Raw genomic sequence first — 18,896 nt, forward strand, 5'->3', positions numbered from 1 at the left:
GGAGCGGCAGAAACGAGGCCAAATACAGCTGCAACTTTAAACTGGAACACAGCTCGGACTGTGAGCGCTCGACGGAACAAAATTAGACGGCTGTGCAGCCCAGGGAAGCCATCTCTCCTTCGCGCAGGGAGGAGTTCTTCATCATGTATGGGCGATCAGTACACACCAGCTTCAACTATGACCCCACAGATGCCAACTCGCTGCTGTAAGAGCTGCACAAAGGGCAGCAGTGCTACTCTAGCTCCAATAAACGCTGTGGTGCAGATGGGCTATTTACATATTCACTTGAACCATCAGCTCATAGGTCAGAAACATAACATCTATAGAATGTATATGCAGAAAACACCACCAACAACAACAGCAACAACAACAGCAGAAAAACGCAGATTTCACAGAAATAAAAGCAAGTTTTAAATTTCAGTGTAAGTAAATATAAAAGTGTTTTATTCCAAGTCATGTCGGAGCATTTCTATTGGTCCAATCGTGACTGTTTACACAAAGTGAAGGACAACGTCTGTGTTCAAAGATGTGGTAAAATAAAATTGTTTTGGTTATTCATTCATTCATTCATTCATTCATTCATTCATTCATTATCTGTAACCCTTATCCAGTTCAGGGTCACAGTGGGTCCAGAGCCTACCTGGAATCATTGGGCACAAGGCAGAAATACACCCTGGAGGGTGTGTTCACAGGGCAACACACAATCACACACACATTCACACTTTTGAGTCTCCAATCCACCTACCAACGTGTGTTTTTGGACTGTGGGAGGAAACCGGAGCACCCGGAGGAAACCCACACAGACACAGGGAGAACACACCACACTCCTCACAGACAGTCACCCGGAGGAAACCCACACAGACACAGGGAGAACACACCACACTCCTCACAGACAGTCACCCGGAGGAAACCCACACAGACACAGGGAGAACACACCACACTCCTCACAGACAGTCACCTGGAGGAAACGCACGCAGACACAGGGAGAACACACCACACTCCTCACAGACAGTCACCCGGAGGAAACCCACACAGACACAGGGAGAACACACCACACTCCTCACAGACAGTCACCCGGAGGAAACCCACACAGACACAGGGAGAACACACCACACTCCTCACAGACAGTCATCAGGAGGAAACCCACGCAGACACAGGGAGAACACACCACACTCCTCACAGACAGTCACCCGGAGGAAACCCACACAGACACAGGGAGAACACACCACACTCCTCACAGACAGTCACCCGGAGGAAACCCACACAGACACAGGGAGAACACACCACACTCCTCACAGACAGTCATCAGGAGGAAACCCACACAGACACAGGGAGAACACACCACACTCCTCACAGACAGTCACCCGGAGGAAACCCACACAGACACAGGGAGAACACACCACACTCCTCACAGACAGTCACCTGGAGGAAACGCACGCAGACACAGGGAGAACACACCACACTCCTCACAGACAGTCATCAGGAGGAAACCCACGCAGACACAGGGAGAACACACCACACTCCTCACAGACAGTCACCCGGAGGAAACCCACGCAGACACAGGGAGAACACACCACACTCCTCACAGACAGTCACCCGGAGAAAACCCACACAGACACAGGGAGAACACACCACACTCCTCACAGACAGTCACCCGGAGGAAACCCACGCAGACACAGGGAGAACACACCACACTCGTCACAGACAGTCACCCGGAGAAAACCCACACAGACACAGGGAGAACACACCACACTCCTCACAGACAGTCACCTGGAGCGGGAATCAAACCCACAGCCTCCAGGCCCCTGGAGCTGTGTGACTGAGACACTACCTGCTGTGCCACCGTGCCGATGTTTTGGTTATTTGAAAGACGACAAATAGTACACTGCTGTTTAAAAATACACTGGAAGTAGCCAAAAATAATAATAAATATGTGAAGATGAAAAGCAGTAAGAACATATTAATTTACATAAATAAATAACTAAAAAACAGTGCGGCATACATCTCTGTACACGGTTAACAGAAACGTCACACGCAATGAGAGAGGGACCAGAGAGGAGGAAACAGTGTATGAGACAGAGAGAGTGACAGTGTGTGTGTGTACACACATGCCACACTGAGGAGCTGTGTGCCTCACTGTGATGCTTCTATAAACGGCAGTTCTGTTCTGTTCTTTACTCTTTCTGGAGTTGTGTTTGCATTAAATGCTTGAAACTGAATAAAAGACGTGTAACTTCAACATGTTCTGGTGTGAATCACTGTCACAAAATAATGAGAATAATGTGGGTATTACCCTGGAGCAGTTGCAACTGGCCCTGAAGCTCTGGTTCCAGTCTACGGCTGGATATATATATAGCCAAAAGTATTCACTCATCTGCCTTCACATGCAGTGTATAAAGACACACACACACACCATCTGCAAGCTCCAACATTAAACCCCCTGACAGGTGAAGTGAATAACATTGATTGTCTCGTTACAGTGGCACCTGTCGAGGGGTGGGATATATCAGGCAGCAAGAGAACAGTCAGTTCTTCAAGTTGATGTAAGACACTGAAACACCGACAACAGCCAAACTGTGATGTTGTAATGTTCTGTTCAGAGCATCTTCAAAAGGACAGGTCTTCCGGGGTGTTCCTGGTGTGCAGTGGTTGGTATTAAACATTGTCCAAAAGTAAGGGCTACTTTTCTTCTGAACAGAGTCGTGGGTGCCCAAAACTCACTGATGCACTGGGGGAGTGAAAGCTTGCCCATCTGGTTTGAATCCACAGAAGAGCTACTGTAGTAAGATGTTATAACACACGGTTCAACCACTGTGGACCACTCAAGAGTGCCTATGCTGACCCTTGTCCATTTCCCAAGTGCCTATACTGGGCACCTGAACATCACAACTGGGCCATGGAGCAGTGGAAGGAGGTGGCCTGGTCTGATGAATTGCATTTTCCCTTGTATCAGGTAAACTGCCAGGTAGGGCAGTAGGCCTGGGGGATATGGGCTGGGCTGGGCTGTAGGACTGGGAGATATGGGCTGGGGTGAGCTGGGCAGTAGGGCTGGGCGATATGGGCTGGTCTGGGCTGGGCAGTAGGGCTGGGCGATATGGGCTGGGCTGGGCTGGGCGATATGGGCTGGGCTGGGCTGGGCAGTAGGGCTGGGCGTTATGAGCTGGACTGGGCAGTAGGGCTGGGCGATATGGGCTGGGCGTTATGGGCTGGGCTTGGGCGATATGGGCTGGGCTGGGCAGTAGGGCTGGGCGATATGAGCTGGGCAGTAGGGCTGGGCGATATGGGATGGGCTGGGCTGAGCAGTAGGGCTGGGCGATATGGGATGGGCTGGGCTGAGCAGTAGGGCTAGGCGATATGGGATGGGCTGGGCTGAGCAGTAGGGCTAGGCGATATGGGATGGGCTGGGCTGAGCAGTAGGGCTGGGCGATATGGGATGGGCTGGGCTGAGCAGTAGGGCTAGGCGATATGGGATGGGCTGGGCTGAGCAGTAGGGCTGGGCGATATGGGATGGGCTGGGCTGAGCAGTAGGGCTAGGCGATATGGGATGGGCTGGGCTGAGCAGTAGGGCTAGGCGATATGGGATGGGCTGGGCGATATGACCAAAAAACTCATATCTCAATATGCCTAAAGGAAACGGCGATATACGATACGATATTATGAAAACGATAACAAAATATGTCAAAGTATTAGTGTTTATTTTTAACACCAAAAAGAACATGGCGTCTTCACAAAAAGTTCATATGAATAATTTACTATTATTTTTAAACTTATATAAAATGATCTAATGTGAATTTTATGTATAAAGAATTATTATCATTTTTTAATCAGTCAGTTTTATTGTCATCAAAAATGTGTTGAGGAAAAAATTAGATGTAGTTTCTTTGAGACACGGAGCAAAATAAATAAATAAATAAATAAGCACTGACCTGTTTCTCTCAGCGCCGCCACAAAACCAATACTCCATTGGCTGCAGCACTAAATGATGGACAACTAACTCTGTCGGCTGATTGGCTAAATAAGAGTGATGACCAATGAGAAGTGAGGGAGAGCAGCGTGTCTCAAACAAGTCAGCACTCTTTTTTGGAATTCAATATTTAGCTGAAGTCACGTTAACGCACCTGCATCAGAAGCTCACAGTATTGTGATGTGGTAAACGTTTTATCGAATTGAAAACCACACAGGTATTATTGTGAACGATATTATATCGCCCACCCCTAGTCAGGAGACTCTGAGAAGTAAACAAGCTGATGCTTTGGGCAGTGGGACAGGACTCAAAGCATCTGCTGCTATATTCTTGGTGCCAGATACCACTCGATATCTTCAAAGGTGCTGTAGAGTCCATGTCTCAATGGGTCAAGGAAGAGTGGCTCATGCCTAACAAAATCCCACAAGAGATAAAGCTGAGAGCTGTTATCACTCTCAAAAAGACATTACTGTGGACATGGATTTTGATATCTATATACCACCCTGAAGACACAGCTCTAATTATCATGGATTACCACTGGAAAATAAAGCGTAGGATGTAGCTGTAGAGTGGTAGGGAGTAGTGGAATAATTTGAAGAACACATGAAAAACATTGCTTGTACAGAACAAGAACAAGGGCAATAAACAAACAAAGAAACAAACAACTAAACAGTATGCTGGAGATATGCTACTTGCTCTTCTTTTGTTTGTCTGGGAGCAAAGCCTCAGCCATGCGAACACGACAGGACAGCGCTGTAAAAATACAATACAGTTAAAACAATATTTGCTTTGCCTGTCCGAGCTGATAGAGATTAGAGTGAAATCAGAAGCAAGAGGACGGCAAAAGCTTCTCCAGACTCAGGAAAATAACCAGCTTTACTCTCCATACGGCCGGACATGTTGCTCACATTGTGTCGGATTAATGTGATTCTCCAGCATCCATATTAATGCGTAAATCCCAAAATCTTATATGACAGGGATTCCTGGATGTATACAAAGAGATTTAGCGTACGGAAACACTATTTGTATGGAAAGAATTGGTGATTGTCAGGCCTTTCTAGCTTTAACCTGCTGAAAATGTATAAGTTTATGACTTGGCATGAGTAACAGTGTTAGAGTTTAGTAAAAGGACAGTGACTTTCTAGCAGCTATGACCTGGGGTTAGATAGCTAGCTCAAAACTAGCTGTTGGTAACTCGAGAAGCTAGCATAGCTAACCTTGCTAGCATCACTACTGTCAAAACAGAAATGTATGTAGGTTTGGCATACTTCTTAGAACTAGCTGTTCTTTTCTATATGATTCACAATAGACGAAGGGAATCATGTAGAGACTCGGTAGAGTGACCTAGACATGCACAAGAACCGCCTACTACTGCAGGAAAAGAAATTTGACTGACATGCAAAAGGACCAATCACAAGTCGATACACAGAAGTGTATATATGAGGATGTACAGACAGCCAATCAGAATGCAACTGCCAGAATCCTGACAGTGAGGCCAGGTTAGTGCCCTGAAAGGTTCAGACTCTCTGTCAACTTGTGGGCCGAGTGTCTGTGGTTGAGAGTAAGTTGCTAGTAACTCCCACACTGAACTAACAGCACAGTTAAACTGACCAATCACGTGGCAAAGCAACCAAGAGCAAGAAAAAGAAGTGGCAGATAGAGATATTCCCGGCTTTTGAGGAGGTAGATTTATACATTGATCGTTGAAATCTTGCTAGCTCTAGCAGCATGAGTGATTAATCTTAGCCCGGAGACAACAACTAGAAACACACTCCCTTTAAAAGAAGCTAGCACGAGTGACAGTCTCAGAAAGATGACATGGCCATTTCGGCCGGGCTTGTAAGAAGACACGACAATAAAGAATTGTGACAGCTTCATCTATCGTGCCTTTTCTGTCAAACAGCTCCAAAACAGGTCCGACCAAAGCAAAAGAAAGGGGAAAAAAAAATCCTGAAAGAGTGAGTGACAAAAAAACCTGTGCCCTTAAGGCCCTTGTATGTCGCTCATGGAGCTCCAGCAGGGCTTCGCTGGCAGTATGAAACACAGGCTGGCCACAGCATGAGGGAAGTGATGTGCAGCATAAAGGAGCAGGCTCCCCTCAGCAAAAACGACAGCAGGGGGCAGTGAGGAGGAGGGAGAGAGATATTCTGAGGTGATATATATATATATATTAATGAACACATATAGACAGATATGTATATAGTCACTTTCCAGAGAAATACAAGATTTTGGAGCGTTTGTATTGGTCGATTCCTCATGAAATTTTCACATGACATGAATGAAGCTGCTGTTTTACGGCATAGGAATCAAAAACAATGCCACCACTGATTCATGAATATACAGGTATCATACAGATACTGGCAGACATCCACTTTAAAATGATTGCCATCGGACGGAAGGTGAGACCTGCATGATATTTCAGACGGATATTTATTACTGGAAGAGCAGAGCGTCTAACCAACACTGGAGTAGGTCTGCTTTATTACAGTCCTCCATTTCATTTATATCTGTAGCCCAGGTATACATATCACATTTTTGTTTAATGCTAATCCAAATGGATTAAATGTAAATCCTACATTTTATAAAGGCATGTTTCACTACTCTTATAGATCTATACAGGGGTTGGACAATGAAACTGAAACACCTGTCATTTTAGTGTGGGAGGTTTCGTGGCTAAATTGAAGCAGACTGGTGGCCAATCTTCATTAATTGCACATTGCACCAGTAACAGCAGAGTGTGAAGGGTTAATTAGCAGAGGGTAAGAGCACAGTTTTGCTCAAAATATTGCAATGCACACAACATTATGGGTGACATACCAGAGTTCAAAAGAGCAAGTCTTTGTGATGTATCAAGAGCCACAGTATCAAGGGTAATGTCAGCGTACCACCAAGAAGGACCAAACACATCCAACAGGATTAACTGTGGACGCAAGAGGAAGCTGTCTGAAAGGGATGTTCGGGTGCTGACCCGGGTTGTATCCAAAAAACATAAAACCACGGCTGCCCAAATAAATGTGCACCTCAACTCTCCTGTTTCCACCATAACTGTCCGTCGGGAGTTCCACAGGGTCAATATACACGGCCGGGCTGCTATAGCCAAACCTTTGGTCACTCATGCCAATGCCAAACGTTGGTTTCAATGGTGCAAGAAGCGCAAATCTTGGGCTGTGGACAATGTGAAACATGTATTGTTCTCTGATGAATCCACCTTTACTGTTTTCCCCACATCCAGGAGAGTTACGGTGTGGAGAAGCCCCAAAGAAGCGTACCACCCAGACTGTTGCATGCCCAGAGTGAAGCATGGAGGTGGATCAGTGATGGTTTGGACTGCCATATCATGGCATTCCCTTTGCCCCAATACTTATGCTAGATGGGCGTGTCACTGCCAAGGACTACCGAACCATTCTGGAGGACCATGTGCATCCAACGGTTCAAACATTGTGTCCTGAAGGCGGTGCCGTGTATCAGGACGACAATGCACCAACACACACAGCAAGACTGGTGAAAGATTGGTTTGATGAACATGAAAGTGAAGTTGAACATCTCCCATGGCCTGCACAGTCACCAGATCTAAATATTATTGAGCCACTTTGGGGTGTTTTGGAGGAGCGAGTCAGGAAACGTTTTACTCCACCAGCATCACGTAGTGACCTGGCCACTGTCCTGCAAGAGGAATGACTTAAAATCCCTCTGACCACTGTGCAGGACTTGTATATGTCATTCCCAAGACGAATTGACGCTGTATTGGCCGCAAAAGGAGGCCCTACACCACACTAATAAATTATTGTGGTCTAAAACCAGGTGTTTCACTTTCATTGTCCAACCCCTGTACATATTTACAGGTTAAGTACAGTAAAACATATCAGTACTTTCATTACTTCGCAATAGGTCAAATTCAACAATTAAACTGTGTATATATGTGTGTGTGTGTGTGTGTGTGTGCATTAAAATACTCAGCAGTGTGCTCTCTGTAGGGGATGTGGACTTGTTTACACTTTAAAAAATGGAATTTGACCAGGGGCGCCCAAACTTTTGCACAGGCCTGTTTATACGCCGAGAGAGAAAAGCGAGACTGAGAAAGCATAAGAGAGAAAAGCTGAGAGTACGGCTGGTCTCTAAAGGGCAGCGGAGAGCTGCTTAAGGATTCACTTTGCGGCAGGAGCCCTCCCCAATGCCGGGGCTTTTTTGACGAGGGCTTTGACAGGTGCAGGCGCGGTTGCAGTCCTAATCGCAGGAGTGATCTGCGCTGCAGAGAGCAGTACAGCGCAGGAGCAGTGGAAGAGATAGAGAGAAAGAGAAAGAGGAGGAGAAAAAAAAGCAAGTGAAGAGGGCGGTCCCGTCTCATGCCACTAGCATCGCCGTATTCCTACCCTCCTGTCTGTAACTGTGAATCATATCTGAGAACAGTCTGCTCTGTCTGCCTCACCTCACAATAAATAAGTAATAGAATGGAGGGAAGAGGCAGATGTTAAAAAGCTAACAGTTGCATGTATTTGACTTTAAATATATCATTTGTTCAGGGCATAACCACATTCATTTGGAGATCTGGAGCTCTTACCAACCCACATATTGTGAAACAGGACCTCCCAGCCTTTCTTTTTTGCCCCACGCCCGAGTCTCTCCAATCACAGCTGGACCTGTGTTTATATAGGAGCCTAAAGAAGAGGTTAAACAAAACAAATAGGAGTCTTGATAAAATACAGAGAAGAGAACCGACCGACCAACAGCTAAAACCCCAAGTTTCTGCTCCGCGCTCCTCACTCCTGGGCTCTCAGCGCTGAACTGAACTGTGGCTCATTTACATTTAAAGGAACAGGTGCTGGAACACTTATGTGGTGTTTGATGCTTGTGGTGTTGGATCCGTTAGGATTCCAGTACTGTGTTTACTTGTGGAAATGGGCTTTACATTGTTTGCTTTAACCCTTTAAACCCCGACACGTGAAATAATAAACCAATAAAACGATTTGTTTTGAATCATATTTAGGCATTTACCAGTATATTTTTTTTAATTGGTCTTTCATTTAGTTCACGAGTTTAGACTTATTCACAATTTTACCTGATTTAATCAATCTATTTGATTGATTTCAGTTAAACAGTGAATAGCAAGCGATTGTCTCTGTTCTTCAGAACTTCTCAGGAAAACATAACACTGAGCTGATAATAAACACTGCTCCAGAGGTCCTTGACCCATGAGTTCTCTGTTCTTCTCTCTGATCTTTTTATATTTCATATACTGGTGGTCTTTTTGTTGATCTGCACAGCCGTGTTTCCATATTTAGAGGAACTACAGTTGTTTCTGTTACTGTCTGAACCTTGGCTTGAGGTATGAGGTCATTCAACAGACCTCCCATACTCCTCAGTATCATCATCTTCTTCCTCTGATTCCCTCACAACATCTATGTCATAAACTGAGCCAAGAAACATACATTTTGTAAAATTGTCTAAATGTGTTTTGCCGCTGTAAAGAACAGATGGAATTTTCTGAGTATTTATTAAAATTAATGAGCATTTCACAGGTAGAATACACTACATCCATGAAATGGACCAAAAAAATGCTTAGTTTTAACATCATTCAAATCATATTTGGAATTGCTTCATTTTTGCAAAAAAACTAGCCTTGAGCTTTTCTCCTGTGTTTTCATGAAGATACTATTTAGTAATGGTTCGGTAAATGCATGGAAATGCTTCCACCTCATTCACAGTTCAGTAGAGAACTCAGAACACTGGCCCCAAAAGGATAAAAGTTGGTTTCTGTATTTCTGTTCATTAGATGAAGTGTCTGGTTTAAAAAAATAATAATAATAAAAAATTCATTCGTTTTTAAGACAACGTTTTAATTTGGTGGGAATATTGCCGGCTGGTATTACTGGCCAAACGATATATCAGTCGAGCCCAGGTTGACATCGCATGAGAACGCAAAGGTGAAGGCTAGACTGACAAAGCGAGAGAGAGACAGAGTGTGGAAGGTTCGGTGAGAAAGTGGCCGAGACCCTATGAAAGCTACAGCATCTCGGAAACGCTTTCATAATCACAGAAATGCTCTGTTATGATGATGAGGAAGCCGTAATGATGCCTGGTTATTCCCACTGCCATCTTATATTCTGTCACATGTACAGAGAGGCTTCCCTACGGGCTGAGGCTTCATGAAACCAGGCCACAGCCACTGATGTCTTAATAACTGCTGTCCTTATCCGTACAGAGGAATTGGGCTGTAGCGCTGGATTGCAGCATAATTCTCCAGTCTCCTTTGATCTGCTGTCACGTCGCCCGAGACAGGGACTCTGCTTTCTCTGGCTAATGGAGCCTTTCCTCGGTCGAGCATAAAGCAAGTGGGAAGAGAAAAGGAAACGGAGAAAGAGAGGATGCTACAGAGGAAGTTAAGGTCTTAACACTGCAAGTGCAACACAAATAAATGATCCAAAATAAAGCATGCTTTCACACCAAAAACAGCATGCTGTGAGCGATATATCTCCTAGCATTGTCTCTGAAGTCCAGAACTCTTGTTTGAATGTTTGAAATACTTTTGATGGTAGTTAAATGTAGCTAGTTGCTGGGACACTAAAGGAAAAAGCTGATCCACCATCTTGGCTGTTGCCATGGCAATGGCAGAGCTTTTAAAAAAAAATACTGGGTAAGTTCACAGCACCTGGGAAGTAAGTAAATGCAGCGTGGAAAGACCTAATGTCAGCTGTGATCAGAATATAAATATATAAAAATATATATTGAATGTGATAATGTGTTACATATTTACTGTACATCATGAATGCAGATGCAAGGCAGGTGTTCCTAATCCAGTGACACTTCAGTGTAGTACCTGAACCCAAACTAGGTCCACATTTATAATTCTAATCATTTTCTGGAGGTATAAATAGTTGGGGTCAGACTGTACGAGTGGAAATACATTTGTGGTGGAAGGGTACATGAAGGATCCAAAAACTACCCTTATATATGTTGTTGGAACTCTGCCAAACTGGCTAAACTCATTTAAGATGACAGTAATAACACACTCACCCAGGCAGAGGCCATCGCTCTCCTCGTAGCCAATGCTGCACACACACCTCCCCAGCGGCACCAGCCAGTCCCCGTCGGCCCCGCAGTAGAGTTTGGGTGTGTCTCGCTCCTCTGCATTCTCCACACAGGCTCCTCGCACCTCCACCAGCGAGGACGAGTCCACGCGAGGCACCGTGTCCGGGAAAGCGGCCAAGTTCCTCAGAGTGGACGGACACTTCTTGTAGTAGACGCGAACGGACACCAGCGCGATACAGGCTCCCACGTCCTGGAAGGCCAGGTAGAACCCTTTCCGGGCCATGGGGCCCACCTCCCGCACCTCTGTGTTGAGTCTGAGGACGCGGTCGCCCAGGTCCGTCTGCGTGAAGCTCTCGTCAGCTGCGATGGTGTCGATCTTGGCGTAGTCAGCGGGGTGGAAGTGGGCACCGGGCCCACGTGCATCCTCGGCCTCCAGGTACAGCAGGTTGAAGGTCTCTTTGCACGTGCCCGACACCCAAGGGATACTGTTGCAGTCGCGCAGGGTAAAGCGCAGCTCCACGTACACCTTCTGAGCCTCCTGTCTTGGGATCCAGTTGGAGCGGAGCCAGTTGTTTTGGTTGGGCTCCATCACGTGACACACCTGGAAGGTGTGGATGGGTCTGTTCTGCTCGTCCATCTCCGTGATGGCGTCCCACTGCCGAAAGAGAAGGGGGTCAGAAGTATGTTGAGAAGTATGTTGCACATTTGGGGAACACGCCAGACAGGAACGCTTTATTTTAAAAATATTTGAAGTAAATGAATATTTAACAATGAAAATAGACAAAAGAGCAGATATCACATTCAGACAAAAGAGCCAAAAGAGATTGAGGAATAAGCAGCATTCAGAATATGTAGACTGCTGTGAACAGCACAGAGCCTAGGCAGCTGTAGACGATGTTTATTTGTAGTACATGATTTAATTATATTAACACTATGTGTAAAAGGAAAACAGGAGCACGATAACAAAAAACAGATAATTTTACAGTTACCTTGTATTTATTCATTCATTCATTCATTATCTGTAACCACTTATCCAATTCAGGGTCGCGGTGGGTCCAGAGCCTACCTGGAATCATTGGGCGCAAGGCGGGAATACACCCTGAAGGGGGCGCCAGTTCTTCACAGGGCAACACAGACACACACACACATTCACTCACACCTACAGACACTTTTGAGTCGCCAATCCACCTACCAACGTGTATTTTTGGACTGTGGGAGGAAACCAGAGCAACCGGAGGAAACCCACACGGACACAGGGAGAACACACCACACTCCTCACAGACAGTCACCCGGAGGACACCCACGCGGACACGGGGAGAACACACCACACTCCTCACAGACAGTCACCCGGAGGAAACCCACGCGGACACGGGGAGAACACACCACACTCCTCACAGACAGTCACCCGGAGGAAACCCACGCAGACACAGGGAGAACACACCACACTCCTCACAGACAGTCACCCGGAGCGGGAATCGAACCTACAACCTCCAGGCCCCTGGAGCTGTGTGACTGCGACACTACCTGCTGCGCTAACGTGCCGCCATCTTGTATTTATTTGCTGATAAGCCTAAGAAACTACTAAAAATATGTTACAAAAATGTATCCCTTTATTGAAGGAAAATAAACCGTTAAAAGGTACCATAGGTAGTATTTTACCTCACAAATTACTGCTTCAAAATCATTGTGAGACTCCACTGATGTGTATTAGGGAGAACAGAACCTCTGCCACTGCAACTCTGGACTCAATACTGCAAAATCTATACAATGTCCGTTTTGAGGGAGGGTAGGAATCCAGACCTCCTCCTTCCACTTACCCCTTGATCTCAGGATAGTGCTCAGTTCTTAAATAGGGCTCATTTAATGTAATAACCAGTTTAATTCTGGCTTATTTTTCCGCATCTTCTTATGAATGAAGATTTTCAGTTGCAACTTAAAAGAGACTTTCACAGGAAGCTAACTTCGTATTAAACTTCTAATTTCCATCTTCTGTGAGCAGCTGAAGTTCCCCCAGTTCCTCCCACCTTTTATTCCCCCAGTTTTTTTTCTTACGTGGTAGATTTCACTGGCCTGGAGATATTTCTTACCACTTAAGCGGGGATGTGGACTGTGAATAAGAAGCTAACATGAGCTCTGTGTAAGCTGCACAGTATATCAATCTAAAAAAAAAAGAAAAACATGGCATTTCAGCTACAATTTTTCATATAACACTACCTTTTACATGCTCTGGCTTCTCATTGAATCTTTCTACTCCACCTTAAGTGCAGCAGTTAATGTTACATTCTGGCTTCAGGTACAGATTCATCACAGTTTGGAGATGTGGAGTATGTTCGCCACCTTAATCACTTTAAATACCAACAGCATGAATCAACTTAAGTGGACAACTTACTGCATATCATCAAAGCAAACATCTCAAACCACTGAGTGGCTCATCTTCTCAGGCATTCTGTGGCTGTAATCTCATTTAAATAATTTCTATTATTTGTCCGTGATTGGTTCATGATCGTTCTTAATGTTCAAACCAAAACGACGGGGCGTCACCTAATTCCAGATGAGAAACTCTGGCTAACGCTCAAATTGCTCTCTGTTCCCCACAGAGTGCACTGCATTTCTTATGAAGCTATAGTCTCTACTCACAAACAGTGCAATAAGCGTTAGCTGGAGAGTCCTGCGGGTTCTGCACGAAAATATAAATGCATTTCTACTCCAAATACGGTGACATAGTCAGTGCACTTTGTAGTGAGTAGGAAGCAGTTTAAGATTCAGCCTGCGTTTTCAAACTGAAAAGATATGAATTCTGTGCTGTGACAACATGTTTGACACAGATATCATAACAACCAATCAGAGAAGACTTAACCAATTACAAAACAGAAAAATGACCAGAGATGGACGTTTTAAAAGTAAACATCCTGAAATCAAAGCGTTTCAATGATAATTTATGCATATAATCTGCTGACACAAGCATAGTATTAAGACCATATTTCAATGGTAATAAAAGCTATGTGGCTTTCTCTACTATTTTCTTTGTCTGGTTGGATTTTTCAGTCCCTCACTGCGTATTCCCTATTGTCCAGCAGTGACAGCTGGTCTGTTTCTCTTGAAGAGTCTCCTATTTCCCACTAGACATAGCTCAAAATGTCCATAACGGTATTTTAATAAGGCTTAAAGCTGTGCTGAGGACAGTATGGATTCCACATACTGGCCACATAACATACTGTATTTTTGATTTGCTTTACTTTGTCTATCCACTGCAGATATCTGTATGGAAATGTGTGATATTGAATGTAATAAAGTTTTCCATTGGCAGTTTTAACATTAGAGCAACTGACAAGTCTTTAGCATATTATATCTCATACTCTCTATCATTCACTCCATATATAATACACACAGCACAAGGTAACTCCAAGTCAGTCACAATTCTGTGAAATAGACCTGTGAAGGTAGGAAGCAACACTGATTGTGAATCACCTGCTGTTGTGTAAATGGAACAGACAACAGGTAGAAATGAGAAGCAATTAACAAGACAACCCCTATGAAGGATCTGTAGGTTCTGCACATGGTGACCACAGGTCACCCAGGTTCCTTCTGATGAAGGACAATGCTAGGTCTCATGTGGCTGAGGTGTGTCAGCGGTTCCTGCATGATGAAGGCACTGATGTTATGGACTGGACCCTGAATCCAATCATTGCAGCACAGACTTGTCCAGGACATCCCTCAGGAGAACATCCGCCGCCTCATCAGGGGCATGCCCAAGGGTCGTAGGGAGGTCATACGGCATGTGGAGGCCACACACACTACTGAGCCTCGTTTCAACGTGTCTTGAGGACTTTCCACTGAAGTTGGATCAGTCTGTAATTTGATTTTCCACTTTTATTTTGAGTATGACTCCAAACCCAGACCTCATTGATCATTTTTATGTTATTTTGTTCTCAACGCATTCCTCTAAGTAATGAACAAAGACTTTCAACTGCAATATTTCATTCATTGAGATCTAGGATGTGTACATTATATATATTTTTTGAGCAGTGTACATTGATATGCAACATTTAGACTCCATTTGTTGAATTTCTAAGTAAAAAAGTAACATAATTAAATATGAAGAGCGTATTTTTTGGCTAAATTTACATTAAGAAGCAATTAAGAAAGTGAAATGTGCGGATGTGTGCTGTGAACTTCTCAAAGAACCTCCAACAAAACCTCACTTAAGGTTCCTCAACCTTTGCATACGACTGTGTCTGAGAGAGAGCGATAGAAGGAGAGAGAACAGAGAGAGAGATGCAGTAGATAGCAGGAGAGATAGCAGAACTGGTGATAAAGAGAAGACAGATGAAGACAAAGCTGGAGATAAGAAGAGAGAGAGAGAGAGAGAGACTGAGTCTGCAAAAACAAAAAAAAGAATAGAGTGGAAAGAAACCCTCAAAACACAGTGACTTTGAAAATGGTAGGACTATACTTCAAAGAAAATCCAAGTCAGAAACCCAACTGAACGTTTTATTACCATCTCTGTCGAGCCATATGGGTGTTTCCAGCAAACACCTGCAGCCCATTCATCACTCAGTTACATGTAAATCAGTTGATTCTTGGCTCATTGTGATAGTTACAGCATTGGCAGGCATCGTGTCCACCGTAGCCCTATTACGTCTGCTGCAGCTGTGCTGATGTTCAAAAATCATCACACAATGGCAATTCTAATTTCCATGGTTTTGCGTCTACTTCAAACCATTCCATTAAAGTGTGAGTAAACCCTCACTGAGTGGAGCCCAGCCCTCCCTGAGTGTTTAAAAAAATGTGCATTAGGGGGTTGGACGGCATCAGTGACGCAGGGAGGCGAAGACGGGGCGTTCAGTATTAGTCATCACGCTTAAATAAGGCTTCTGCTAAACTAGGGATGGACAATTATTCAAAACCAATGTACAGTGGAACCTCTACCTACGAACCGGTTCGTAAGTGGAAAAGTTCGTTTCTCGAGTCAATTTTCCCCATTTAAAATAATGGAAAAGCAATTAATGTGTTCCAGCCCCCATCCCGAAAGCCACCCTTTTTGCACTGATATATGTTTACAACACTCTCAAATTATTAAAAAATACATGTAGCGTTACTAAAAATAAAAAAGAAATACAGTGGAAACAGTAATAAAAAAGAAATAAAAGTTTTAAGTGGTTACACATCGCTACCTTGAAGACGTGACGACTGTCTGGAGCAGTAACACAGGCACTGGCTGTATGACGGGAGGTGGGGGGTGGGTGGAATAACGGAGAGTAGGTGGGTGAATGTGGGGAGACGAAGCGTAGTTACGGCTTAACTTAGCACGAATTTTGATGTCTAATATTTACACTAATGCTAAATTGCTAAAGCTACAATGTGCTAATCTTAAACACTCACTCAAGTCTGGGGGCACTGGGAGACTCACCTATTGGGGTCAGTGGCCATTTCCAGCCGCCGGCGGAGGCTCGGGTTCGTTTCTAGAGTCGTGGTTCGTTGGTGGAGGCAAAAAATATTCAAATGCCCGGTTCGTATCTTGGAAAGTTCGTTAGTATAGACGTTCGTAAGTACGTTATTTACAGCATTGGTCAGGGCGCTGCTGTCAATTAATTCTTTTTTTTTTTTTTCTGTGGCTTATGTATTGTTCATATTGATATTTAAAATGATATCGTAATTACAGAACATTAATGAATGTATACATCAATGAACAGATCCGACCACATTTGGGACGACTGCATCTCCTCACTTGCAAAATGTCAGTACACTTCATAAAGCATCTTCTAGAGCTGCTACTGCTGGCTTGCACATTTGCTAAAGTGAAGACACAACCAGCTCCTCCTGCTGTTACTGCAGAACTTGCTTTAAGCGACAACTCTCATGATCCATGATGTAGTGATACACTCATAAACCCAAATTGGGACACATGTATCATGCTGAGTGTCATACTGTGGATGCTGAATGGCAATTACTCAGCCCCTAACATATGCACCCACTTTATTATGCCCCTGTATAAAGACACAGCTCCCCACCAATAACAATATGACATGACTCAGTATTTCATCGTCCCGTTCCGACACCTTGAGACGACTTACTACCGTTTTCACTGGACTTACATCATGCACTGTCTTTACCGCGCCGCTGCAGGCTCCTCGCTTATGTTGGGTAAACGTGGCTTTGAGAAACATGGTGCTGAACATCCAGCTAATGGATTTACACAAGCCGCTGACTTTAGCGGTGTTTAGGAGCTTTAAAGGACACACCAGGATGCTGTCACCTTGGCGTGAACACGCATTCTTCACTTCTCTCTATTGTTTAACCGTTAGGCAGTCTTTCTCCAGCTAGTGTCCAGTCAAAGGTAGCGTCCAGCGGTTTGTAGACACATGATCATACTTGAAATCAATGGGTATAAACGCAATCTGCAGGTCCACAGCCAGACACTTTGTGTTCTCTACTCCTTTGACCCAAACCATCATATGCTCAGAATAAGGACTCCTACAAACCTCTTTAAATGGATATCTTGAGCAATGTCTATTGGAAAATTGGAGATTCTTCAAGAGAATCAGACCAGCTGTCAAAATTGGTGAACTGGGAGAATGCAGTGTGGGACTAGATGTTCCCGTCGGCTTGCTAAATAATATATAAATAAATAAACTAAATCCTCACTTTGGCTTTAAGAAATTGCTTTGAATAAACATATGGTCATGTAAGCGCCTTCCCCATTTGTTTATCCATTCACTCGTGTTTTTAATCCATCTCCGGTAACTGGCCCATGCTGATCAGGGTCGTGGTTGGTCTGGAGCCTACATGGAGTCATCGGACACAAAGCCTAGTCAAAACAAAACCTCACAAAGAGTAGGGTAGGTGAAGGTGGGTCCCGGTCAGCTCTATGTGCCCCACACTGCTTCAGGGGCCATGTCACCGGTGCCCAAGCTCAAATCACAGTGAATTAACAGTGGCTGACCGAGTGGGCCGTGACCCTATTCTGAGTCAGAAACATCTGAGAATAATGTCCGAATATTTCAGGAAAGACGTTAAAATTAATGAAATATGACAATTTATTAAAATAAAGTGGGGAAATTCACAATACTCTGACCCTTATCTCCCAGCATTTCCCAACATTCTTATCTCAATATTTTCCAACAGAGTCTTTTACGCACTACTGAAGGTGGACGGTGGGTTTGTGCTGTGACCGAAGGCGGCCATTTTATTCTTAAGCAAATAATTCAGTAGAAAGCCCAGTTGATCTGCCGCTGTCATAATATTATTATCAAGAAATAATGTTTAAAACATTATGGCTGTGTGTGTGTGTGTGTTTCGACTTCCAATATTGCGTACACTGGCAGGGTGCCATGACTGAAAATAAGTTGAAAAACACTGGTCCAACTCGATCCGAAAAAGCAACTACATACAGGTCAAAAGAACACACAGACAGTCTGGTAGTTCCAAATCAACTACCAGTGTTGCATATCTGTAAATCTGCATATATATCCACCCCACATCTCCTGGGTTCAACCCTCACCTCGAGTCTCTTTCTGTGAGGGGTTTGGTGTGTACTCCCTGTGTCTGTGAGCTCTGGTTTCCTCCCACAAGTGAGTGATTGGAAGAGTCTGTGATGCCCTGTGATAGAGTGGCACCGTGCCCAGACGGCGTCCCTCCCTTTCACTCAATAATTCCAGATAGGCTCTCGACCCACGGTGATCCATCTCAGGATGAAGCATTAACAGAAGAAGGACGGATTGATGTGTGGAGTCCATAACGTTGAGAACTCTTAATGTGTGTGGACGTTCTCTGGAAAGTATGCATGGAGCTTCTTCTATACAGTAATAGAGAAAACAGCAGCACACACAGACAGCTCAAACGGCATGTGCCGATAGATGATGGGTGGCTGAGCATTTTACATCCTGTTTAACCTCTCATTGTGGAT

The 18,896-nt window shown here is 44.4% G+C and overlaps 1 protein-coding gene across 1 annotated transcript in view; it reads right to left on the reverse strand.

Annotated features, from left to right (window-relative positions):
* epha6 (eph receptor A6) overlaps positions 1-18,896 on the reverse strand; it is a 187,897-nt gene that overhangs the window by 126,987 nt on the left and 42,014 nt on the right. Inside the window, exon 3 of the mRNA XM_066661292.1 lies at positions 10,976-11,645. Coding sequence (XP_066517389.1) covers positions 10,976-11,645 — 670 coding nt within the window. The remainder of the gene's footprint in view (positions 1-10,975; positions 11,646-18,896) is intronic.

This window comes from Hoplias malabaricus, chromosome 2 (genome assembly GCF_029633855.1).
Source record: "Hoplias malabaricus isolate fHopMal1 chromosome 2, fHopMal1.hap1, whole genome shotgun sequence".
Lineage (NCBI taxonomy): Eukaryota > Metazoa > Chordata > Actinopteri > Characiformes > Erythrinidae > Hoplias > Hoplias malabaricus.